The following is a 23742-nucleotide window of genomic DNA, read 5'->3' as shown; positions in this document are numbered from 1 at the left end:
TTTCGGATTGTACCTATTCCACCTCAACTTCCTCTCCAGTAATTGTTGTTTTGTTGGCAATAATGTTACACAAGGTCTGGGAAAAAGTTAATAATGTGGTCTCTTAAGACATTCGGTTTTTGAGTATTAACCAATATTTACAACCTCTGCTTAGTTTACGCCCTAGGAAGGTCTGCCATCTTTATCGGCTTGGAATTCACAAACCTCAAAATTGCATGTGGTCTTATGTCATATTTGAATTTGTATATGTGGTCTATGCACTAGTATACGCTCATGTATCTGCTTGTGTGGGATTTGCACATCCCTATGCCTTGGCATGTTCCTCCACTTATCTTTTTTCTTATGTACGTTGAAAAATAAGCACCCACACACATCATACTAGCTGGGATACCCGGCATTGCCTGGGTTGAAGCCTGGACCCTGAAGTACACCTGCAGCCTTTGTTTACATTGGCCTTGCCTATGGAATAATGTTTTATATGGGGCACTACAACTATGTGGCATAATCTGTAAAGGCTGACTAATACATATGGTCACTTTAAAAAGGAATTAAGGTGTGTATCCAATACACTAGAGTGGAACAACTGCACGATTACAACATTGTAATCGTGCAATCGTTCTTCATCCTGTGCAGTGGATAATGTGTCCACACTGAACGATATGTCGTTCAGTGCAGGCACCCTCCCTCATCCCTGAACATGCACAACCTGTCTATATCGACAGGTTGGCCTGCATGTTCAGGAGACAATAGATGGGAGCACGCATCGCTGGTCGTTTTGCGACATTTTGATGCATGATTTAGGAATGATTAATGAGTGACTGAATGGTAACTATGTCGTAATCTTTCATTTTAATCGCCTAGCGGATACGCTCCTTAACTCTGGATTTAATTGACTTGCATGAATCAAAGTTTGACACTTGTTCAGCCTGTGAGATTGAAAGGATACTTTTGTAGGTGTTTTGCAGACTGCCGATTTCCACTGGAACCTTTGTAAAGTAAGAGAGTGTCCCCATTTTTAGGGATTGCGTGACAGTGTGGCCATGACAAAGTTCAAACCTAGGCAAACACCTAACCCTGGTCAAACTACACCACCATGCCAAATTTGGTGGAGCTAGATCCAAAATTCTGGCTGTGCATAAAGGACAGAGACAGGCTTTCTCACTTATTATATACATATATACGCAGATTAGCCATAACATTAAAGCCACTTGCCTAATATTGTGTAGGTCCCCCTCATACCACCAAAACAGCTGATCCGCTGAGTCATGGACCCACAACACCTCTGAAGGTGTCAATAAATCAGCCAACATTTCAGTCTCTACAGGGACCTTATTCATGGCAAGATTACATTCCAGAGCAACAGCAGGCAACTTACTTGTTACGTTGGCTGATTTATGAATGATTACACATGGTTTCTATAATTAAGGTTCACCTATGCCAAGCAGTCTAGAGCAAAATCTACTTATCAGACTATCACCAAATTTTCAGAATGTCTTAATTAGGCCATGGGAAGGAAATTCACAGCAAAAATTAAGTAAAGACTGGAAGCTTTAAAAGGAGGTTGGAGCTTCAAATCATGGTTCTTCCTCTAACTACGGTTACCTGCAAGGAAACGTGCAGTCATCATTGCTTTGCACAAAAAGGGCTTCACAGGCAAGGATATTGCTGCTAGTAAGATTGCACGTAAATCAACCATTTATCGGATCATCAAGAACTTCAAGGAGAGAGGTTCAATAGTTGTGAAGCAGGTTTCATGGCGCTAAGAACATCCAGCAAGCGACAGGACAGTCTCCTAAAGTTGATTCAGCTGCGGGATGGCAGCACTACCAGTGCAGAGCTTGCTCAGGAATGGCAGCAGGCAGGTGTGAGTGCATTTTCACGCAGAGTGAGGCGTAGACTTTTGGAGGATGGCCTGGTGTTAAGAAGGGCAGCAAAGAAGCCACTTCTCTCCAGGAAAAACATCAGGGACAGACTGATATTCTGCAAAAGGTACAGGGAATGGACTGCAGAGGACTGGGGTAAAGTTATTTTCTCTGAAGAATCCCCTTTCAGATTGTTTGGGGCATCTGGAAAAACGCTTGTCCGAAGAAGGAAAGGTGAGCGCCACCATCAGTCCTGTGTCATGCCAACAGTAAAGCATCCTGAGACCATCCATGTGTGGGGTTGCTTCTCAGCCAGGGAGTGGAACTCACTCACAATTTTGTCTAAGAACACATCCATGAATAAAGAATGGTACCAAAACATCCTCCAAGAGCAACTTCTCCCAACCATCCAAGAACAGTTTGGTGAGGAACAATGCCTTTTCCAGCATAATGGAGCACCTTGCCATAAGGCAAAAGTGATAACCAAGTGGCTCGGGGAACAAAACATAGAAATTTTGGGTCCATGGACAGGAAACTCCCCAGACCTTAATCCCTTTGTGGTCCTCAATCCTCAAGAGGCTGCTGGACAAACAAAACCCCACAAAGTCTGACAAACTCCAAGCATTGATTAGGCAAGAATGGGCGGCCATCAATCAGTATGTGGCCCAGAAGTTGAGTGACAGCATGCCAGGGCGAATTGCAGAGGTCTTGAAAAAGAAGGGTCAACACTGCAAATATTGACTCTTTGCATAAACTTAATTTAATGGTCAATAAAAGCCTTTGACACTTATGAAATGCTTGTAATTTTACTTCAGTATACCATAGTAACATCTGACAAAAAGGTCTAAAAACACTGAAGCAGCAAACATTGTGAAAACCAATACTTGTGTCATTCTAAAAAGCTTTGGCCATGGCTGTATACACACATTTAATATGTATCCAAACAGTGTACAGTACAGAAATCATTTTAGTGTATAATAGCTTAGTCTCCTTGTGACCAAAAATACAGAGAGCCTCCTAATGACCATCATACAAAGAGCCTCTTTGTGACTGCCATACAGAGAGTATACTAGTAACCACCAAAGCAATACTCATAGGACCATCTAATGACCAGCATACAATTCAGTAAGCCTTCTAGTGACAATGCAGATCCTTCTTCGTGACAACCATACAATACACAGAGAATTTCAGCGACTACTTTAATAGACCATTTTAGTGATATACATATAGACTATCCTCTTTACATAAAATGAGATAGTAGAGAGATACAGAGATGACAGCATTAAGTGTTTGATGTTAACTTATAGCAATATACAGACAGAGCGCGATAGAGACAGGCAGCTAACTCAATTTTTAAGACCATAAGAGATGCTATTTTCACATAAACGCGTGTACATACATGTGTACATACATATGTATACATATGCAAAATAGAACACAGGGCAAGTCTACTTGCTTTAAATTAATACATACCTAGCAAACTTGTGCTGACTCAAAACCAAGACATTGCCCCGAATCTCTGCAACAATTTTACTCTTGTCTTCCGGTCGGCCATGTTCCAAAACATGTTGTATGACGTAGTTCCCATACTGATCCTGTGACCAGAAATATACACAGTATTTAGAAAAAGGAAAACCGCAATCAATTTATGTAATTATAGTCAGTGGGGTGCAGTATACAGATGCTTAATGGGGTAATATTTTCTAATGTTGTTCAACGTGCAGAGTAGTTTTTAAGGTGGATTTGACGTATGCTCATCTGTAAGTCCCCTGTTTAAAATGGGCAGGGACCGGATAACCTGTACCCAATCACATAACTGCAGCACAACTTATTTCAGGAAAGGAGTGTGTTTGCCTTGAGGTATTGATAATCAGGAATACAAAACTGCATATGACGGGCCAGAATCCAGATGTGAGGAGGGAAGTGGTAATGGCAGACTTCTGTCATATTGATGCAGAAAGCAGCTCATATATCCAACATGATGTAAAACACATTTTATGCCAACTTCTTAACAAATCTATTGTCTTTTACCTGTACCAATTGCTCCGTGTGCTGGTGTAACTCCTCCAGAATAGGCAGGGTTTGCTCAGGAAGGCAGTGCTCGAGAATCCTCTGGATCACTCTGCAGCCATACGGATGCGTGGAAAGTGCAAACACCTGTAATATTAATGTTCTGTGAGCCTAACAGTGGTCACAAAAAAATTAAAAAACATTTACAAAAATCAGTGAGGACAGTACTTGCAAATGTCCCACAATCATACATAACCCCCATATGGTCTCACAAACCTGACTCTTGAAGGCATCAATGATGAACTGCAGAGACTGCGGCTGGACACATTCTATACACTTCTGTACAACATGATTTCCATTTTGGTCCTTCACACATTTCAAAACATGACCATCCAGCTCCCTAACCATTTCATTCTGCAAAAGAGAATTTGTTATGCCAGACATATTGAATGGCTGATGTATGTACCCAACCCTTGCTTTTATTGTGCACTTCACATAAAAACAAAAAACAAAAAAAAACACGGGCTCCAGTTTTGACGTGGCCCCGACAGATTAGTGAACATAGCGTTTCACCAGCAGTGTGTGCTGATTGTGCAGGAGAAAGTTAGTCCCCGTTGTAATTCTATTAGAGATAACAAGGCTACATATGATAAGGGGTAGTCTCATGGTGTCAGTGATATGAGAAGGGAAGGATAGAGGTAAAACGCAAGACCAAGTTTTATTTTCAATTCATGAGCTTTGCAGATTCCGGTGAGCTGCATAAATGTCAGTAAGTTTTACCTTCAACAGTCATCGGGCTGGTTAAACAGGTTTAAATCCATACCATAAATGGGCCTATTAAGCATTTACTTGCAGCATCTATTGCAGGCCTGGCCATCCTGTGGTACCCTCACGCTTTACCAGCTGATCTGTGGGAGGGAATGCTGGGACTTGTAGTTTCACAACAGCTGGAGAGCCACAGGCCGGCCAGGCCTGATCTATTGATTTGGTATGTGGATTAGAAAGAGCCATTGACTGCTCTGTGGAATGGTGTTCAGGGAAACATGTTTGCGACAGGTTTACTTACAATGACCTGTTGGTCAGGTGGGATAAACTCCAGAGCTTTCTGAATCACCCGACATCCATACATCTGCAGAGCTAGGGAGAGAACATGCCCACGAATTCGTTCTGCCAGTGCTAGTTTCTGTTCTAGGCTTCCAAACTGCAAAATTAATAGTAGCAATTTATTTGCCTAATTGGGGAAATTTATAATAAATTGTGTATGAACTTTAAGGTTTTTCCTAGGGCTGCTACCATGCAGTTTATGCAAGCCCATTAAAATACACCAAAACTTAAACAGAACCTTACCCCAGTATAAGATATAGTTTGCAGAACATTTTTTATCCACTCCTGTTCCTTTTTGTAATTCCGTAAATAAGAGCTCTGATTTCAAGTGCTAATATATTCAGTATAAACTGGATTTAACAGTAACTGAAAGCCTGGCAAGCAGTACAGATGTGTCTACATACATCTATCCTCATTACACAAAATGCGCGAGCGCCGTGAGAGACTGCAGCGCCGAGCATCTGTTTGTGCGAATTTTTCCCTTAAAAACAAAGAGATATGGTAAGAACTTACCTTTGTTATCTCTGTTTCTACGAAGTCCATAGGGTCCACAGGGTTGACCTTGGGGTATAGCTGGATCTGGATCCACAGGCACCACGCAGTTAAAGCTTTCACTGCTCCCAGGATGCACTTGGGTCCGTCCTCCTCTATACCCCGCCCCCGAGCCACAGGCACCTCAGTTGGTAAGCAGCCAAGGCCGGAGGAGGAGACTAAACAGAGAGAAGGAAGACTGGAACACACAAGAAACCATACTCACAGAAATGGGAGACGGAAAACCGGTGACCAGCCACACAGCCCATTTGAAGCCAGGTGCGTCAGGGCGGGCGCCCTGTGGACCCTATGGACTTCGTAGAAAGAGAGATAACAAGGGTAAGTTCTTACCATATCTCTTATTTTCTACTTCAGGGTCCATAGGGTTGACCTTGGGGATGTCCCAAAGCAGTTCAACTAAGGGCGGGGACGCTCCTGAGCAGAAAGGAGAATCCTTCGCCCGAAGGAAGCTTCCTGAGAGGCAAAGGTGTCAAACGCATAGAACCTCAAAAAGGTCTGAATGGAAGACCAGGTGGCCGCCTTACACAGCTGAACAACAGAGGCGCCACGGCTAGCAGCCCAAGAAGGGCCCACAGACCGAGTGGAATGAGCCTTAACAGAGGCCGGAACAGGTAAACGTTCCTGTATATAAGCCTCCCTAATAACAGAACAAAGCCAACGGGCTAACGTCTGTTTGTTGGCAGGCCAACCCCTCTTATAAAAACCAAAGAGGACAAACAAGGAATCGGACTTTCTTACAGAAGCCGTCCGATCAACATAAACTCAGAGCACGGACAACGTCCAACGAATCCTCACCAGCTGTAAGATCAGGAGATTGAAAAGCTGGTACCACAAGTTCCTGATTGATGTGGAACTTAGAGACTACTTTAGGCTAAAACTCAGGACGAATACGAAGCACGGCCCTGTCCTGGAAGGGGGGACAACTCGGATACCCTCCTGGCTGAAGCAATTGCCAGGAGAAACACAGTTTTCAGTGTTAACCACTTGAGGTCAACGGACTCAAGAGGCTCAAAGGGAGGTCCCTGCAGGACCCGAAGAACCACCGCCAAGTCCCATGGAGCCACTGGAGGCACAAAGGGAGGTTGACTCCTAAGCACACCTTGGAAAAAGGTGTGAACATCAGGCAGGGTAGCGATCCGTCGTTGGAACCAAACAGACAGAGCAGATACGTGAACCTTCAGGGAAGCAAGGCGTAAGCCCAGGTCAAGACCTGACTGTAGAAATGTCAAAATCCTAGAAACCCTGAACACCTGAGGATCAAAGTTTCTGGACTCACACCACTGTAAGTAAGTGTGCCACACTCTGTGGTAAATCCGTGCAGAGGCAGGCTTACGCGCCCTCAGCATGGTACCGATGACAGAGGTAGAAAAACCCCCGGGACCTTAAGACGGCTGTCTCAAGAGCCACGCCGTCAAAGACAGCCGACCCAGATCCGGGTAAAGGCAGGGCCCGTGAGACAGCAGGTCCCGACGCTGAGGCAGAAGGAACGGGGCGTCTACGGACAAGCTCCTGAGATCGGAGTACCAAGGACGTCTGGGCCACGCTGGAGCCACCAGCAGAAACGTGCCCCCGTCCTGTTTGATTTTCCTGAGTACCCGAGGTAGCATGGAGATCGGAGGGAACAGGTACGCTAGGTGAAACATCCATTTCACCGACAGCGCGTCCACTAGGCTTGCGCCTGCATCTCTTGTCCTTGAGCCGTACACGGTCAACTTGCAGATGTGACGGGAGGCCATCAGGTCCTTCTCAGTCAGTCCCCATTTGTCCACGAGAAGTTGAAACACCTCTGGGTGAAGCGACCATTCCCCTGGATGCACGTCGTGACGGCTGAGGAAGTCCGCCTCCCAGTTGAAGACTCCCGGGATGAAGACCGCCGAGATTACCAAAAGGTGGCACTCCGCCCAAGCCAAAATCTGAGACACCTCCGACATCGCAGCTAGCGTTGTCCGATTGCACCTGAACTGCTCTTCCGTGAAGAACGGTGCCTGACGACAGTAGAGCACGGTACACCGCCCGTAGCTCTAGAACGTTTATGGGAAGGGCGGCTACCTCCGCCGACCAACGGCCCTGAAGAGACATCGAGCCGGTCACTGCCCCCCAACCCCGGAGACTGGCATCTGTCGTAAGCAGAACCCAGTCCGGGATCCAAAAGGGGCGACCCTGGACGAGATGAGCTGACTGAAGCCACCAAGCCAGAGACCGGCGCACTTCCGGGGACAAAACCAGCATCTGGGATCGGATCCGGTGAGGTATCCCGTTCCATTCCGATAGAATCTGCCCCTGCAGGGGCCTGGAATGGAACTGGGCAAACTCCACCATGTCGAATGCCGACACCATGGATCCCAGGACTCTCATTGCCGAATGGACCGACACTCTGCCACTGCTCAAGCAACGGTGTATCCTCAGTTGTAGGGAGGACACCTTTTCCGGAGTCAAGAAAATCCTTTGTTGACAAGAATCCAGAAGTGCTCCCAGATGGACCATCCGTTGTGATGGGACCAGAGAGGACTTCTTTCAATTTATCAACCACCCGTGTGCTTGAAGACAAGCAATGGTCAGGTGGAGATGTCGAAGAAGCACCTCCGGGGAGCTTGCCAGCAGCAGAAGATCGTCCAGGTACGGCAACAGCCGTATACCCTGACCTCGAAGGTGGGCAGCCATAACTGCCATCACCTTGGTGAACACCCTCGGAGCCGTGGCAAGGCCGAAAGACAACGCCCGAAATTGGTAGTGATGGTTCAGTATAGCAAACCTCAGATACCGCTGATGTGCCGGTGCTATGGGCACATGGAGATAGGCGTCCTGGATATCGAGAGAGACCATATAATCCCCGGGTTCCATCGCCAGAATGATGGAACGTAATGTTTCCATCCTGAACTTGGGAACCCTGAGGTATGTGTTCAGAGACTTCAAATTCAGGATAGGGCGATGAGAACCATTGGGTTTCTGCACCAGAAACAGTAGAATAGTACCCCGTCCCGCGCTGAGACTGCAGAACGGGAACAATGACCCCTGCTTGTAGCAAGGATTCTATAGCTACCTGAATCTGGACAGCTTTGGTCTTGTCCAGAGAAGGACTCGTGCAGAAAAACTGGTGGGGCGGCCTGAACCGAAAAGACAGGGCGTACCCGAGAGACTACTTCTCGAACCCAGGCATCCGTGGTGGTATTGTGTCAACACTGGGCGAATTGGAGAAGTCGGCCTCCCACTCTAGGGTCCCCCAGAGAGAGGCCCGTCCCATCAGGCAGCAGGTTTATCCTCCTGCTTGGAAGAAGGGCGCCGAGCACTCCATGCCTGCTTCTTGGGCTTGGGTGCGGCCTTGGTCGCCGAATGTCTCGGGAAGGACTGACCCTTGGCCTTACCCGGAACCCGAAAGGACCGAAAGGCAGAGTCCTCACTTTAGCCGGCGCAGAGGCCGATGGGAGGAAAGCCGACTTGGACTTAGCCAAAGTATCAACTATTTTGTCCAAATCCGGACCAAATAGTAATTCCCCATTAAAAGGCAAGGCCTCCAGACCCTTTTTAGAGTCAGCATCAGCCCTCCAGGACCTCAGCCACAGGGACCGCCGAGCAGACACAGCTGCAGCCGACACCCTAGCAGGCTGGCATCCAAAGATGCTTCCCCGATATAGGAAGCTGCATCCTGCATCTGTCCCACTAACGCTCTCTGGATATCCGGAGCATCATCAGGAAAGGTATCTTCCAAGGCATTGGCCCAGGCCTCAATGGCCTTAGCCACCCAGGAGATAGCCATGGACGGGCGAGCCACCGCCCCGGAAAGAGAGTAAATGGACTTTAAACAAGTCTCCACCTTCCTGTCCGTGGGATCCTTCAAAGAGGAGATAGACGGCAATGGCAGCGTCGCGCTTTTGATCAAGCGGGTGACGTGGGAATCCACCGCCGGTGGAGTCTCCCATTTCCTGCAATGAGCTTCAGGAAAAGGATAATTTGACGCCAACCTCTTCTGTGGATGGAACCTCTTACTGGGTAATTGCCAGGCCGCCGCCATATGATACGTTAATTGATCAGACAGGGGAAACACATTCGAAGTTACCTTGGCTTTTTTAAAATTAGGAAACTTCGACCTAGGGACCGGCGCATCATCCTCTACATGTAGGATAGACCGCACCGCCCTAACTAAGGCTGAAACATTAATGGAGGACTTAGCTTCCACCTCCTGCCCCACGGCATCAGAGTCAGAGTCCTCATGGATTTCTCCATCATCTGAGGACACTTCCGAGTCCGACAACTGCGCAGCCAGTGAACTCACAACAGGATGTTTGGGCATCCTTGGTGGCACATCACTTTGCAACATCGACTGAAACGCCGAGGAGGAGGCCGCCAAACTCTGAACAGAGCTGGAGAGAACATCCACCCAAGGTGGAGGAGCAGTCGGAGCAAAACTCTGAAAAGGCACCACAGACTGTCGTGTCCCTGGAGGAGACTGGACATACACAGGCAGTCCCGAATAAGGACCCACAGTCTGAGCCCCGGGGGGAGACTGCAATATTTGCGGAATACCCGGGGAATGGGGGATGGTGGGCTGGGGCAACGCCCTAGAAGGGACCGTTGATGGGACCGATAACTGGTCCGCAATGGACGCCAGCACCTGTGAAAACATCGCCCAAGGAGGGTCCTGTGACAGGGGGATTGGAGGGGCCCCGTACCAGCTGGCAACGCCCGCACAGACCATCCTGAGATAAGTCCTCCCCATCAACTCCAGCAGCACAGCGTCTGCAGGAAAACAGCACAGGAACCACAGAGCGCTCAGTCTCCCAATCAGACATGATACAGTAAATACACAAGAAATACGTATCACCAGAAGAATTACGGTGTTAACACCCGCACACTCACCAGTATGCGACACAAACAGCCCAGATATGGTACTGTGTAGCACACAACAGTATGTGACTGACCCCACAAATACGTGAATTATATAAGTGAGGGTATCAGAAAACGCCCTTCCCCCACACACCTGCCGGGCCGTAGGAGAAGGAAAGGGATAGGTATAAGCTGACAGTAATGGAGAATAAGTCACAGACAGGCAGCACTAGCAATAGTCACATACAATGCAGAGAAGTATTACTCACTGCACCTTCCGCTACAATCAACCGCCCAGATTCAGCGTCTGGGAGGGCTATAGCGCTGTGTACACTGTCCTTTATCAGGGGAGAGGTACACAGGGGGACCGGTCCACTTGATACTGCCTGGGAGTCTGCGATGCCTGCCAGTGAAGATGGCCGCCGGAGACCTCAGAGGAGGAGTGGCCGAGAGATAAGAGCAGCTCAGCGACGCCAGACTGCGTGTTGAAAGGCGTGCTGAGCTGAGGGAAGGAGCCGCTAGACAAGGAAGGCTGCCTCCCCTGGCTAGCAATTAACCCCCCGGGTTGCCGGTCCTGCTTCCAGCCTGTCACCCTGGTGGTCTAGCGGACACGCGGGGTATTCCTCTATAGAGGGGGAGCCCGCCGCCGCTGCTAGCGCCTCCGGTCTGTCCCTAGGGACCGGAGGCTCCTGACTGCATATGAAGTATGTGCGGCGGCCCGCGGCTTACCTGATCCCCGTCGCTTCCGGCAGCAGTCATGGGAGTCCCCAGAGCCCGGCCAGTATAGACTCTGGGGTCCCGCTGCGATCCCCAGATCTGTACTGGCGTCGCGGCGCCAGCGGGAAGAAGGAGCGGCAGTGTGGACGTCCTAAAGGACAGTCTGATGCTGCCGCTCTAATAGTGTAAAAAAAGAAGAAAAAAAATAAAACATTTTCTCTTTAAAATAAAGCTTAGGGGCTGCTCCTGCGGAATGGGTATGAAATACCGCCGGTATCCACTAACCTAACCCTCCTTAGGGGTGCCTAACCCTAACTTCCCCCCCCAAGTGCCTAACCCTAATCCCCCCTCTAAGTGCCTAAACCATAACCATCCCCTTCCCCGCTACCTAGACCTAAGTCTCCCGGGGGGGAGCCTAACCCTAACCCTCCCTCCCCCTAGCCTAACCCTAACCCTCCCGGGGGGGTGCCTAACCCTAAGTCCCCCCCGGGAGCCCTAAACCTAACCCTCTTCCCCCCCCCCCCCCCCGCGGCTGTCTGCTCGCGGCGCCCGGCATCACTACGATCGTGACGCCGGGCGCCGGTCTCCCGGCGTCGGGGAAATGCGGGCGTCTACATCTAGACGCCCGGCATTTCACCCTTGCCGGGATAAGACAGTCGGGAAGCCGGCTGCCGGTATATAGGCAGTCGGCTTCCCGATTGCTTCCCGCTCCTGCAGCCCCAATGTGACAGGGTGACCCGACTCCGGCCGGGCACCAACTAAAACTGAGGTGCCTGTGGCTCAGGGGCGGGGTATAGAGGAGGACGGACCCAAGTGCATCCTGGGAGCAGTGAAAGCTTTAACTGCGTGGTGCCCGTGGATCCAGATCCAGCTATACCCCAAGGTCAACCCTGTGGACCCCCTATGGGCCCTGAAGTAGAAATACTTCTTATTCACAAAGCGAATAGGATGCACAAGCATTTTCTGCTGATTAAAATATGTGGCATGCCTATATTCTGTGCACAACTGCAGTTATATCAGTATGCAAAAAGATACATTAGTGTCAGAGGCATTTTAAGGGAAAAAGTAGGACAAAAAGACACTCAATGCTAATGAGTCGCGGTACTAGAAGGGCTGTTGTTCACGTGCTAGGAGGCTAGATGTATGTGGACACATCTGTAGGTTGAGGTTGTGACTCAAGTCTACCTTGACAATCCCTCATCCTACTCCATATTAGGGACTACTCTAGGGATGTCCAAGTATAGGCCAATTGAATGCTGATGCACATGTGCTCGCACATTAAAAACTGTTCATCTTTAAAGTGAGAGGCAAAGAACCAAAACAAAACATTCCCAAATGACACAACTGTCTGGTATTAGTAGACAGGCTTCAACAATGGCTAAATGGATACAGTGACCATTTTACAAGACTCACTTCCAATTCAAACACATATACAACACATTCATATAGTGCTGTGGATGTACAGGGAGATCTTGTTAAATGCCAAATACATGTGTAAACAGACATGAAAAAAAAAAAAAAAAAGCGGCTCCAAAAAACCAACCTCAAAAAATTTCTGTATGACGTAGTTTCCAAACACATCCACCATCAACTGATAGGCAGCCTGCAGGATCTCGTTAAATACTAACTGTCTCTCTGCTGGAGTTGCACGTTCAAGCTTCAATTGGATAAACCTGTTAAACCATTACATAACAGAGTGAGTTGGGGTACGCTATTACAATTATACTGTGAAAGATACCTTTTGATGACTCTTATGCTTTATGTGAGTCGGGGCATGCACCTCCATTTTGGGCCCTAAAGATACCTTGATGAGTACTATATTTCTGAACTTCATGTGAGTTTGGGTACGCTATATTGAATCACTCTACAAAAAGATACCATGATGGGAATATACACTGCTAATATTTTGTGAGTTGGGGTACGCTGACCCAGAGCTTGTTTTTTTATAAAGGACAACGGTTTCTGTGTATTGAACATCGACTAAACTATCCACAAAAAGATACCTTGATGTATAGATATACCCCGTTCCTTTAGTGAGTGGGGTATGCTATTATAGTTATATACAGTGCGAAAAACAGAAAATTTACACTGTTTCGTATAAAATAAATTACTACACATTGTTTCTTTTCTTTGATGTTTTTATTTATATATGTCTGCTGAGCGAACTTCTAAAGCAACAGAACCACAACAGTCCCGATATTCTTCTACCGGAAAATCGCATTAAGGGACGTATTTTAACAGTGTGCTATGTGTATATATTTCAGGTAGTAGCGCCATCAAATTGTCTCTTCCTATATTAGTTCATTACTACACAACATAAAGCTCACCGCAAATTGAAGTTTTACGTTAGATATCTATTGTGCAGCCAAAGAGAAGCTATCCTCATTTTTATCCTCTCTGGGGTAAGATTCAGTTAAATTAATATCCCATATAACATAAAAAAGTGAAAATCTGACTTCTTATAGCTGTTGTGTTATTTGTTCCCTTTTATCCAATAATATAGCTTTCCTTTATTAGTATTGCTATTGCAAATTTGTTTATATATATAAACAAAATATTTAAAAAATGTTAAGTGAGGAGCTCTATGATCAAAACATTTAACAAGTTAGGAATGCACTGTACCTGGATCCATGCTGGTCCTGAGAAAACTCCATAATATGACCGGCTATTTCTCTGAGCTGAAGGTTGGGATAGCGGTTGTTCCTAAAGTCCTCTAGCAATCTGCTTCTCCCTGATGGCATCACATCAGACATGCCATATCGGAGTCGGGAAGAGGGAAATAGGGTGCTGCTTGGGCTGAACAAGCTTGACGCACTACTTGCACTGCGGTACTTAGCCTCTGCTCCTGGGGCAGCAGATATATAACGTCCACTGCCATTTGTCAGGCCGCCTGGTATAAAACAAATACAGTGAATTGCCAATAATTTTTCTTCTAAATAATATATATATATTTTTTTTTTTTATCAGAAGATAAAAGCCCTCTGTGTAACCAAGCTGGATTGATGCTATTGTGTGACCTGTCTTGACAGACCCTCCGGGGTCGAAGTGTCGACTTTGGTGATGTCTGAACAATAAAACTTTGGCTTTTTTCTTCTGATCGCTATAAGTGCCCTCATTTGGGTTTTTATGCCCTTAATACTGGACTACTTTATTGGAACACTGAAGCTATGTTCTCTAGAGGAGCACCCTGCGTATGTGTCCTTATGAGGATGTGAGGGCAGATTTCCTATAAAATAATAATATAATAAAAAACAAGAGATATGGTAAGAACTTACCTTTGTTATCTCTGTTTCTACGAAGTCCATAGGGTCCACAGGGTTGACCTTGGGGTATAGGTTGGGAACCAAATCCGGGCACCACGCAGTTAAAGCTTTTAGCTCCCAGGATGCACTGGGTCCACTCTCCCTATAACCCCACCCCCAAGCCAGAGGCACCTCAGTTTGTAAGTAGCCAAAGGCCGGAGGAGGAGAGAAAAAGAGAGAGAAAACTGGAACACTCAATAACCATACTCACCGAAATGGGAGACGGAAAACCGGTGACCAGCCACACAGCCCATATGAAGCCAGGTGCGTCAGGGCGGGCGCCCTGTGGACCCTATGGACTTCGTAGAAACAGAGATAACAAAGGTAAGTTCTTACCATATCTCTTGTTTTCTACTTCAGGGTCCATAGGGGGTCCACAGGGTTGACCTTGGGGATGTCCCAAAGCAGTTCAACCAAGGGTGGGGACGCTCCTGTGCTGAGAGGAGAATCCGTCGCCAAAAAGGAAGCATCCTGAGAGGCAAAGGAAACCAATGCCTAGAACCTTAAAAAGGTGTGGACAGAAGACCACGTGGCCACCTAGTAAGGTAAAACAGCCGAGGCGCCACAGCGAGCCGCACACATGGCCCGAGAAAAAACAAGCATCAACAACAGGAAGGCCTACCCATGGGTAGGCCCCTGAGGAAGACCTACGAGGCCATCCAGCCAACATTTGGTTATAGGCCGGCCATCCTTTCCTGTGAAAACCAGAAATCTCAGACCACCAATAAGGAGTCCGATTTCCGTAAGGAACCTGAACGGATCACAAAAATCCAAAGAGGCCAGACCACAGTCAATGAGGCCACACCAGCCGAGAGGACTGGGGACAGAATGGCCGTACCATAAGTTCCAGAATAATATGGAACCTGAAAACCACTAAGAAGCAACACAGGGCGAGAGCAACTCCCACCCTGACATGATGCCCTCCAGAAGAGGGAGCCACATGAGAACGCTCCCAATTCAGACACTCTCCTGGTTGATATAAACACCCTGAGAGAAAGAGAGAGCCTAAGCAATAGACCATGTAATGGCTATCACAACCAGCGGTTCCATTGACTGTCCCCGGAGGTAACGAAGAACCACTACTTACTCCCCAGGAGTCCCTAGGGAGGACAAATGGAGGCATAATCAAGAAAACACTCCAAAGGATGAACTGGATACCAGAGTGGAGCAATTCCATATCTTAACCATACTGACAGTGTAGAGATCCGCACTGTCAGGAAGACCAGGCCAAGTGTGAAACCCAAGCCAGCCGGAAGGAATGCCAGAATATCTGGAAATCCTGGACACCGGAGGATTGTATCGACAGGTACAATACCATAAGATTTATGGCTGCCACAGTTTGTGGTAGGTCCCAGCAAAAGCTGATCCATGTGCTCTAATCATTCCAACGATGACAAAGCCAGGGAAGCCGTAAGACCACTGTAAGGACACAGTCAAAGACAAACGACCCAGGTCCAAGGCAAAACCAAAGACCCTGAGACAACAGGTCCGGGCAGTGAAGCATCAGGGATGGAGTATCGATGTAGAGACTCCGAAGATCCAAGTACCCCTGACATCTGGGGCAATCAGGAGCCACCAGCAGGAAAGCATCTCCGTCTCGATTGAAAACACTTCCAAAGACCTTGAGGAAGAAGGGAGACCGGAGAACACAGGTACACAAAGTGGAAGGACCACTTCACCGACAAAGAGTCGCTGAAGGTTGCTTCAGAATCCCCAAAGCTGAACTGTAACACCATAGTGTGATAAAGTCAGAAGGCCATGAGGGTCACCTCAGGGGGGCCCCCCCTGCTCACCAGGAGATGAAACCTCTCTTGGGGAAGAGACTAGTCCCCGGGATGCACGTCGTGACGGCTGAGGACTCCCGCTTCCCAATGGAGAGCTCCTGAAATGAACGCTGCCGAGATGGTCGGGAGGAGACCCTCGGACTATGTCCGAATATGTGACATACCTGTCATTGCCACCCAACGAACAGTGTTGCTAAAAAGGAAGCCACTGTCCTGACCCTGTCGGACTGAACCTTTTCAGGTTCACCGGGAAACAAGAGTTATGCCAGAGTAAGTTAATTGACAGGGTGGAATCGACAGACGTCCAACTGCACTGAAAAGGATTCGATCCAGACACTGTCCATAGCAAAGAAAACCCTGGACGAGATGGCCATAGCCACCCGGACAGGGACCGACTTGCCTCCGGAGAGAGCATCATCGTTTGAACAGTTATCCGACAGAAAAAACTCATTCCATCTGGAGATGAGCCAATTATGGAAAGGCCTGGAATGGAACTGAGCCCATTCCACCATGCATCCCAGAGTGTAAAGACATCTGTCGACTGCGCAGACAACCATGTACTCCTAATGGAAGAGAGGAGATTCCGTCTTACGCCAGAAGAATTCTCAGATTCTGAGAATCCAGCAGGGATCCTAGATGAAGAATACCCAGAGAGGGATGCAGGGAGGACTTTTTCCCCGTTGATTAAACGTCTGCACCCTGAAGAAGCCACAGTCATCCTGACCTGGCCGTAAAGTACCCCGGTGATCCCGCTAAGAGCAGGAGGCCGTCCAGGTACAGGAGCATTGGGATATACTGAACAGAAGAACTGTCAGAAAATCCAAAACGCTGGTAAACCCCTGTGGGGCTGAGGACAGCCCCAACAGGCAGAGCCCGAAAAATTGTAAGTGTTGCTGTGATACAGCAAACCTCAGCCCATGCTGAGGAAAGGTCTCTGTAAGTACCCGTAGGCACGCGTCCTGTATATCCAGTGATACCATAAAGTCCCCAGGTTCCAAACATCGTATGATGGAGCATAGGGATTTCCTCCTGAGCCCAGGTAGCTTTAGGAACTGGTTCAGGGAATTGAGACAGAGAATAGGCCAAAGAGGACCATTCAGCCACCGCACCAGAAAGAAAGCAGAACAACCAGTCCCTCACTGAGATAGTGGGGATGGCCTAATTAGCTCCGCTTACCGCAACAACTGCATAGCTTTCTGGATCTGTAAGGCCCTTGTAAAGAGGGCGTACCCTCCTACCCACGTAGCCGCGGCAACTTGACACTAATACCGGGCGAACTGAGAAAATCGGTATCTCCCAGTTGTAGGCCTGTCCCGTCAGGCTGAAGAGATATCCGTAGGTTCAGAAGCAGGATCGGCTGGCAGTCCAGGCCTGCTCGGTACTGGATATGTCGGCCCTTGTAGATGCCGACAGTCTACAAAGAAACAGACCTTTAGGCTGACCCAGAGGACAAAAAAGACTTAACAGACTTAGTCTGAGGCCTTGTAGTGGGCATAGCTGAAAGCGGTAAACTTGTCGTTAGTAATACTGCCAATGTTACTACAATCTTGTCAAGGTCAGGACCAAACAATATCAACCCTAAAGATGGTATCTGCACCTCTGCATTCCCAGAGCGCAGCCATAGGGTATTACGGAGGATACAGTCGCAGCCGGAACTCTGAAAGTTAGGAGACTGGTATCCAATATAGGCATTTCCACCTATGACAACAGCATATATTACGTGAGCGACCAAATACATTTGAACCCCCGACGTGTTGGAGGGGAAAAAACGTTACAAATGCATCAACCCAATATGCAATAGTATTAACCAACCATGCTATAGCCATGGTAGGATGGGTAACAACTCCTGAAAGCAAGTATACTGATTTCAGGCAGAGTTACCACCTACGGATCCGAAGAATCCGACCACGCAGGAATGGGAGGCGTAGTAACGTCTGTAATCAGACGAGTAACACGCCCATCCCCCCCAGGAGGGGCTCGTGATGACCCTCAGGGAATTTGGGACAGGAGGCCAAACACTGTTGTAACACCTCCTATCTGGCAACAGCCAGAGTCCCGCTATGCGATCCACCCGCTAGTCAGCAACAGGGAACCCGAAGGCACGCAATACTGAGGGTGTATGATACAGGTGCAGGTCAACATTCACTCTAACCAGAATGGACCTGCTACCAGCCCTAAAGCAGGGATAATAATACCTGAAATAGGCTTCCCCCCGTGTAAGAGGGAAAGAGCCCCGAACAGTACCCAGTTCACGGCAGAGCCAACTGGGAAGTAACCACAGGGCGTCAACCACGCCAATTAGCGTTTCGTAGAAAACGACATCCACCCAGGGTGGCTGTTGTGGTAATCTCTGCAAGGGGAATGACAGACTATTGTGGCACCAGGGGGAATTCATATACTGCGAAAAACCCCTGCAGGGAGCGGTAGTCTGTGTCACAGGGGAAGAGTGCAAGAAGCTGCGAGATACCCTGAGATGAAAAGGGCAGTATGGTGAAGTAACCCCAAGTGAGGTACAACAATGGGGCCCGCCCGGCGATCCGCAATTGAGAGGATCCCGAGAAAACAAACCGCCCAAGGGGGTCGTGAAAGAGGCCAGCACCAGATGACGCCACATACAGAACCCTTTATGAGTCAAATCCTCCGCACTAACACCTGCAGCACATGACTTGCAGGATAGTAAAAATGGGTGCAGTATAACGCTCTATCTCCTGGTCAGACATATCTGACCAATCTTGGCGGAAATATTAAGCAGCGCTATACTGGTCCTGACTGATGCCAAAAATTAGCTGCAGGGACCCATTTTCAGCGTATGCAACACACAGTTCCATCTAAAATATGGCAACGTGCAGCACGCAACAGTATGTGACAAACCACACAAATATTAACAAGTATATAAATGTGAGGTCTCAGAACCACCCTAAGTACAGCTGTATTAGGGCAGATAAAGAAAAGGGATAGATATACACTGACAGGTGAGAGAATAAAGTACAGTCAGCACTAGCATAAGTCACATACAATGCAGATATATACATATATACATAAACATGTCATATAATATACTGCACTATTACACTGCATTCAACTGCCCAGATTCAGTGTCTGGGAAGGCTACAGTGCTGTGTACACTGACCTGATGGTGAGGTACGCAGGGGGACTGGACTCACTGCCATCCTGAGAGATTTCTGCTGCACCACAGAGATAAAATGGCCGCTGGAGACCTCAGAAGAAGCGTGGCCCGCGGAGGAAGCAGCTCAGCGACGCCAGACTATGGATACTGAAAGGCGCGCTGAGCTGAGGGGAGGAGCCGCTGTAACAGGGAAGGCTGCCTCCCCTGGCCGGCTATTAACCCCCGGGACGCCGGCTCCCTGCACCGATCGTTAAGTCCCTGGTGGTCTAGTGGACACACGGGGTATGGGGGGCCCGCCGCCACTGCCGGCGCCTCCGGTCTGTCCCCTGAGACCGGAGGCACAGGACTGCATTTGAAATGCGCGGATCACCGCAAGCGGTGATCCGCGACCTTACCTGCTCCCCGTGGATCCGGCAGCAGTCCTGGGCGCCCACAGAGTCCGGCTAGTACAGACTCTGGGGTCCCGCTGAGATCCCCAGATCTGTACTGGCGTCTCAGCGCCAGCGGGGTGACGGAGCGGCAGCTTAGACGTCCTATGGACAGTCCGACGCTGCCGCTCTGAAGAGTCCAAAGTCCATGGAAAAAACTTTGTCCCTAAAAAAATAAAATAAGCTTAGGGGCTGCTAATCAGCTCCCCCTGCGCTAACGGTGACCCGACTCCGGCCGGGCACCAACTTAAACTGAGGTGCCTCTGGCTTGGGGGTGGGGTTATAGGGAGAGTGGACCCAGTGCATCCTGGGAGCTAAAAGCTTTAACTGCGTGGTGCCCGGATTTGGTTCCCAACCTATACCCCAAGGTCAACCCTGTGGACCCCCTATGGACCCTGAAGTAGAAAATAATAATATAATATATATTAAATAAATGGGATGTAGTTGTGAATCCCAGCTCCAGCATCCCGACCGCTGTCATCCTGACGGTAGGTATTGGGGTTATTCAGTAGGGGGAGAGATGTAGGCTACGGGGGGAGGGAGGTTTAGGATTAGGGGTAGGGTTAATATACTTACATGGCTGTATCAGGATTGTAACCCAGTCGGGATGCCAGCGTCAGGATTCTGAGCACCGGCATTCCGTACCTAACCCAAATAAATGTCCAAAGCCCCATATACATCTACAAAAGGCGAGTATAACCACTTAGAGGAATAGTTATCCCATTTTTTTTCAAAGATATACACTATGTTGTCTGCTTTCTCAGTCATCCCCTGAGCATTCAAGACTCCGCATCAGAACACAATGAGGAAACACTATTGCACCAGCAACCACCGCAGGACAAAGGGCGTGAAGTTAGCCCAAAGCCTACCAGAGTATAAAGCTGGGTACACACTAAATGATTTTCTGTCCAACCATCCAACTAGTTGATTGGTTGGAATGAAAATCTGGTAAGGTATGGGGGAGTAACTGACAATCAGCAATTTGCTCCTAAACGCCGGAAAACGGACAAAAACTGTTATTTGAACAAATTGTTTAGATCAAACATTTAACAAACTTGTCTGACGACCATTTTCATCTTTTTTCTGGCATTTAGGAGCAAATTGCTGATCATCATTTACTCCCATATGTTACCCGATTTTCATTCCAACCAATCAACTAGTTGGATGGTTGGACAGAAAATCTTTACGTGTACCCAGCCTAAGAAACGTGTAGAGTATATCACCCAAATCTATCCTCTCCACGAATTTCAACAGTGTACACTATGTATTTTTTATTCAGAAAGCGCCAGGACATATCCTTTTCATCAGGAACTATGAGAAGGCAATCCCTGCACTACTGAGAACATCACTGCCTCAGCTACCAACGCGTAGAGACAGGAAAAGGGAAAGAGACGCTGCAGTACATACCATCTTGGGCATTTTTGTCTATTTGTCTTTACCATCGTAAGTACTTCCATGGAACATTGAAGGAGAGATTACATATTAAAAAGAGTTGGAGGATAACAAGACCATTAGAGCATCTTGCATAAGATGAGGTGAATGACATCTATAAACCTGCACACGATAAAGGATGTATCCAAAAAAAACATGTAAAAACTCATGCAACTGTGTGTCCTGTTTAACTCTATACCAAAAGGCTAAAAAAATACACAAACAACCTGCTAAATCAATCTAAAGTTCTGGTTAGCACGCCCAAACCATGGACTCATCGCACCCGCCACCTCAGCTGAGGGTGCGAGCAGAAATATGTGCCCCTGCTGCTACTCGCGCTTGTATGGGGCAACTATGGATCTGCTATGTCGGATGCCCATTAGTCATAGCCAAGTGCACAAGCAATTGAATTCCCCCCATGGAGTGTAAACTACAAGTCTGATGAGAAGCTCAAATGATGTGTTAACAAGATTCAGTTCATTTTGAGGTAACTTACCAAGATTGAGGCTGGAAGATGACCCATGGGAGGATAAAGATGGCGGCGGCGTCTGGGAATGGCTGGGCCCCTGGCTAGGAAGTGGCATTCCCACAGGACCAGGAGAAGAGGAAAAACCAAGGCCATTGTAGAAACTATGACCAATTGGATTCAAGCTACTGGAAGTCCTTTTGTATAGGTCAGTGCTGCCAGTCAGAGAATCACGGCGAGAGCCACTGCCAGTGTTAGAGTTGGCAACTGGGTAATGTAGGAAAAAAACAGACAACTTGTTGATTTACAGTAATGAGAATGGGAACCATCTTCAACAAGTAATTAAACAGATCTCACATTACAGGCAAAGGAGCATAAAGAACCACCACCAATAGGAGTTACCTTTACTTAATTCTGCCCCCATGAGTCTTTAGGCTCACCTGCTGTTCCAAAGCCACCTAGAGCTGAACTGAGAGTTGCTCCCAGTGATCCACTACTCCCAAACCCTAATGAACTGTTTGCTGGCTGACCCGAACTCTGTGAGAACAAGGAGCTGCTTTGGGAGTTATTCGTCAGGGAGTTGTTGCCATAAAAAGAGCTTGACGCCAAATTCTGGTTGCCTTGCGGCTGTTGTCCCTGAGGCTGCTGAGAATTCATCTGACGAAAGGGTCCATTGGTAGCGCCACCTGGTCCATTTGCAGATGCCGCTGCGGCTGCAACAGCTAAAAGGGATGCACAAGGAATGTAGATTAGATCATAGATGGACAGTAACACTGTTACTGCTGCGATCAGCACACTGCAATGTTCCACATGCATGGATTATTTTTGATGTTATAAAGGCCACATAGACAACATAAAAATGGAGGTTGGAAGACTACCTAATAGGGGTGTCTTACCTGCTTGAGCTGCTGATGGACTGATAATAACAGGTGCAGGAGCTACTAACCGAACAGGACCACCCAATCCATTTCTGGCCCCAGTATTTACAACAAGAGCCCCTGTTTGGTCATAGTAAGCAGCGGGAGCCAGTACAGGATATCCTAAAATAAAATAAAATTTTAAAAAAGTCAAATTTTTTTTTTACAAACGTAAAAATATATATATTTGCTACCAGCTCAGGGAAATACAAGTATATATATATCACCCACCTTGGTGAATTGATAAATGAAAATTAACCACAAAAAGCTTGCCCAAGATTTGAAAAGATAAAGACAGCCAACTGAGACACTTTGTTAAAACAGACTATGTAGCAAATACAAAACTGTATTAAATAAAGCAGAACAAACCTGGCATACCAGCAGCAAGTCCTTGCCCAAAGGCAAGGGCAGAGTTCACAGCAGCTGCTGCCACTAGCTGATCATTCTGTTGTCCTTGTTGGTTCTGGTTAGGGGTTAGAGGTCGCTGGTTCCCACCTGCACGCAGAACCTAAGATGTGGGGAGAACAGGAACTTTAAAATGATATAAAGGAAAAGAAAATAGGCTACAAGGTAATAAAGTCATGAAACTGAAGGTGGAACGTAAAAGAGAGATATACAATCCCTAATGTGGTAATGAGAGGACAGATACGAGAGTGCAGTAAAGAACATTAGCGTAAAAGAAGGTAGTGAGGTACCTATATAAAAGAGGTAGTGAGAAACACTGTACTAATAACTGGAGTCTTGGTCCCAGAATAAAATATCAGGAAAGAAGAGAATAAAAATCTCACAGAACACAGAAGAAATGGACACAGAAGTAGAAGTAGTTAAAATTAATTCTAAATTTCCCTTACACACAGACTTGTATTTGTGTAAGATATAAAATAAGAGACACCTAGAATACATACTTGCTGCTGCCCTTGCTGATTCTGCGGGTTGTTCTGCTGGGACGCAGAGTTGTTTGCTGCGGCTGCTGCTGCCGCCTGCTGCTGGAAGAGGTTGGCAGGGTATACCCCCCATGGAGTCACACCATAATACTGGTGAGGAACCACAGCTGGACCTAGACAAAGAATGCCATTTACTTCTTGCACAATGCTTAAAAAACAATTACAGAACACTAAACTGAAAATGCAAGACAATTAAGCTTATTGTGATGTACTTCATTTTAAAAGTATTTAATACACACATCATTATGAATGTACTTCTGATGTGTTAAATACTTTT

The 23742-nt window shown here is 47.5% G+C and overlaps 1 protein-coding gene across 8 annotated transcripts in view; it reads right to left on the bottom strand.

Annotated features, from left to right (window-relative positions):
* The window catches only part of PUM1 (pumilio RNA binding family member 1), an 82022-nt gene that overhangs the window by 24916 nt on the left and 33364 nt on the right, over positions 1-23742 (bottom strand). For 7 of the 8 annotated variants that reach the window (XM_088459996.1, XM_088459999.1, XM_088460000.1 and 4 more), the window contains exons 10-20: positions 23427-23578; positions 22891-23029; positions 22501-22644; positions 22045-22326; positions 21635-21871; positions 13689-13956; positions 12610-12739; positions 4939-5073; positions 4149-4286; positions 3894-4019; positions 3336-3457 (exon numbers count right to left, since the gene is read on the bottom strand). In XM_088459996.1, coding sequence (XP_088316122.1) covers positions 3336-3457; positions 3894-4019; positions 4149-4286; positions 4939-5073; positions 12610-12739; positions 13689-13956; positions 21635-21871; positions 22045-22326; positions 22501-22644; positions 22891-23029; positions 23427-23578 — 1873 coding nt within the window. The remainder of the gene's footprint in view (positions 1-3335; positions 3458-3893; positions 4020-4148; positions 4287-4938; positions 5074-12609; positions 12740-13688; positions 13957-21634; positions 21872-22044; positions 22327-22500; positions 22645-22890; positions 23030-23426; positions 23579-23742) is intronic. The other variant, XM_088459998.1, reaches the window with a different exon arrangement.

This window comes from Taudactylus pleione, unplaced genomic scaffold (assembly GCF_031769625.1).
Source record: "Taudactylus pleione unplaced genomic scaffold, aTauple2 ptg000959l, whole genome shotgun sequence".
Lineage (NCBI taxonomy): Eukaryota > Metazoa > Chordata > Amphibia > Anura > Myobatrachidae > Taudactylus > Taudactylus pleione.
The sequence above is the reverse complement of the archived record's forward strand: the minus strand, read 5'-3'. Positions and strand labels throughout refer to the sequence as shown.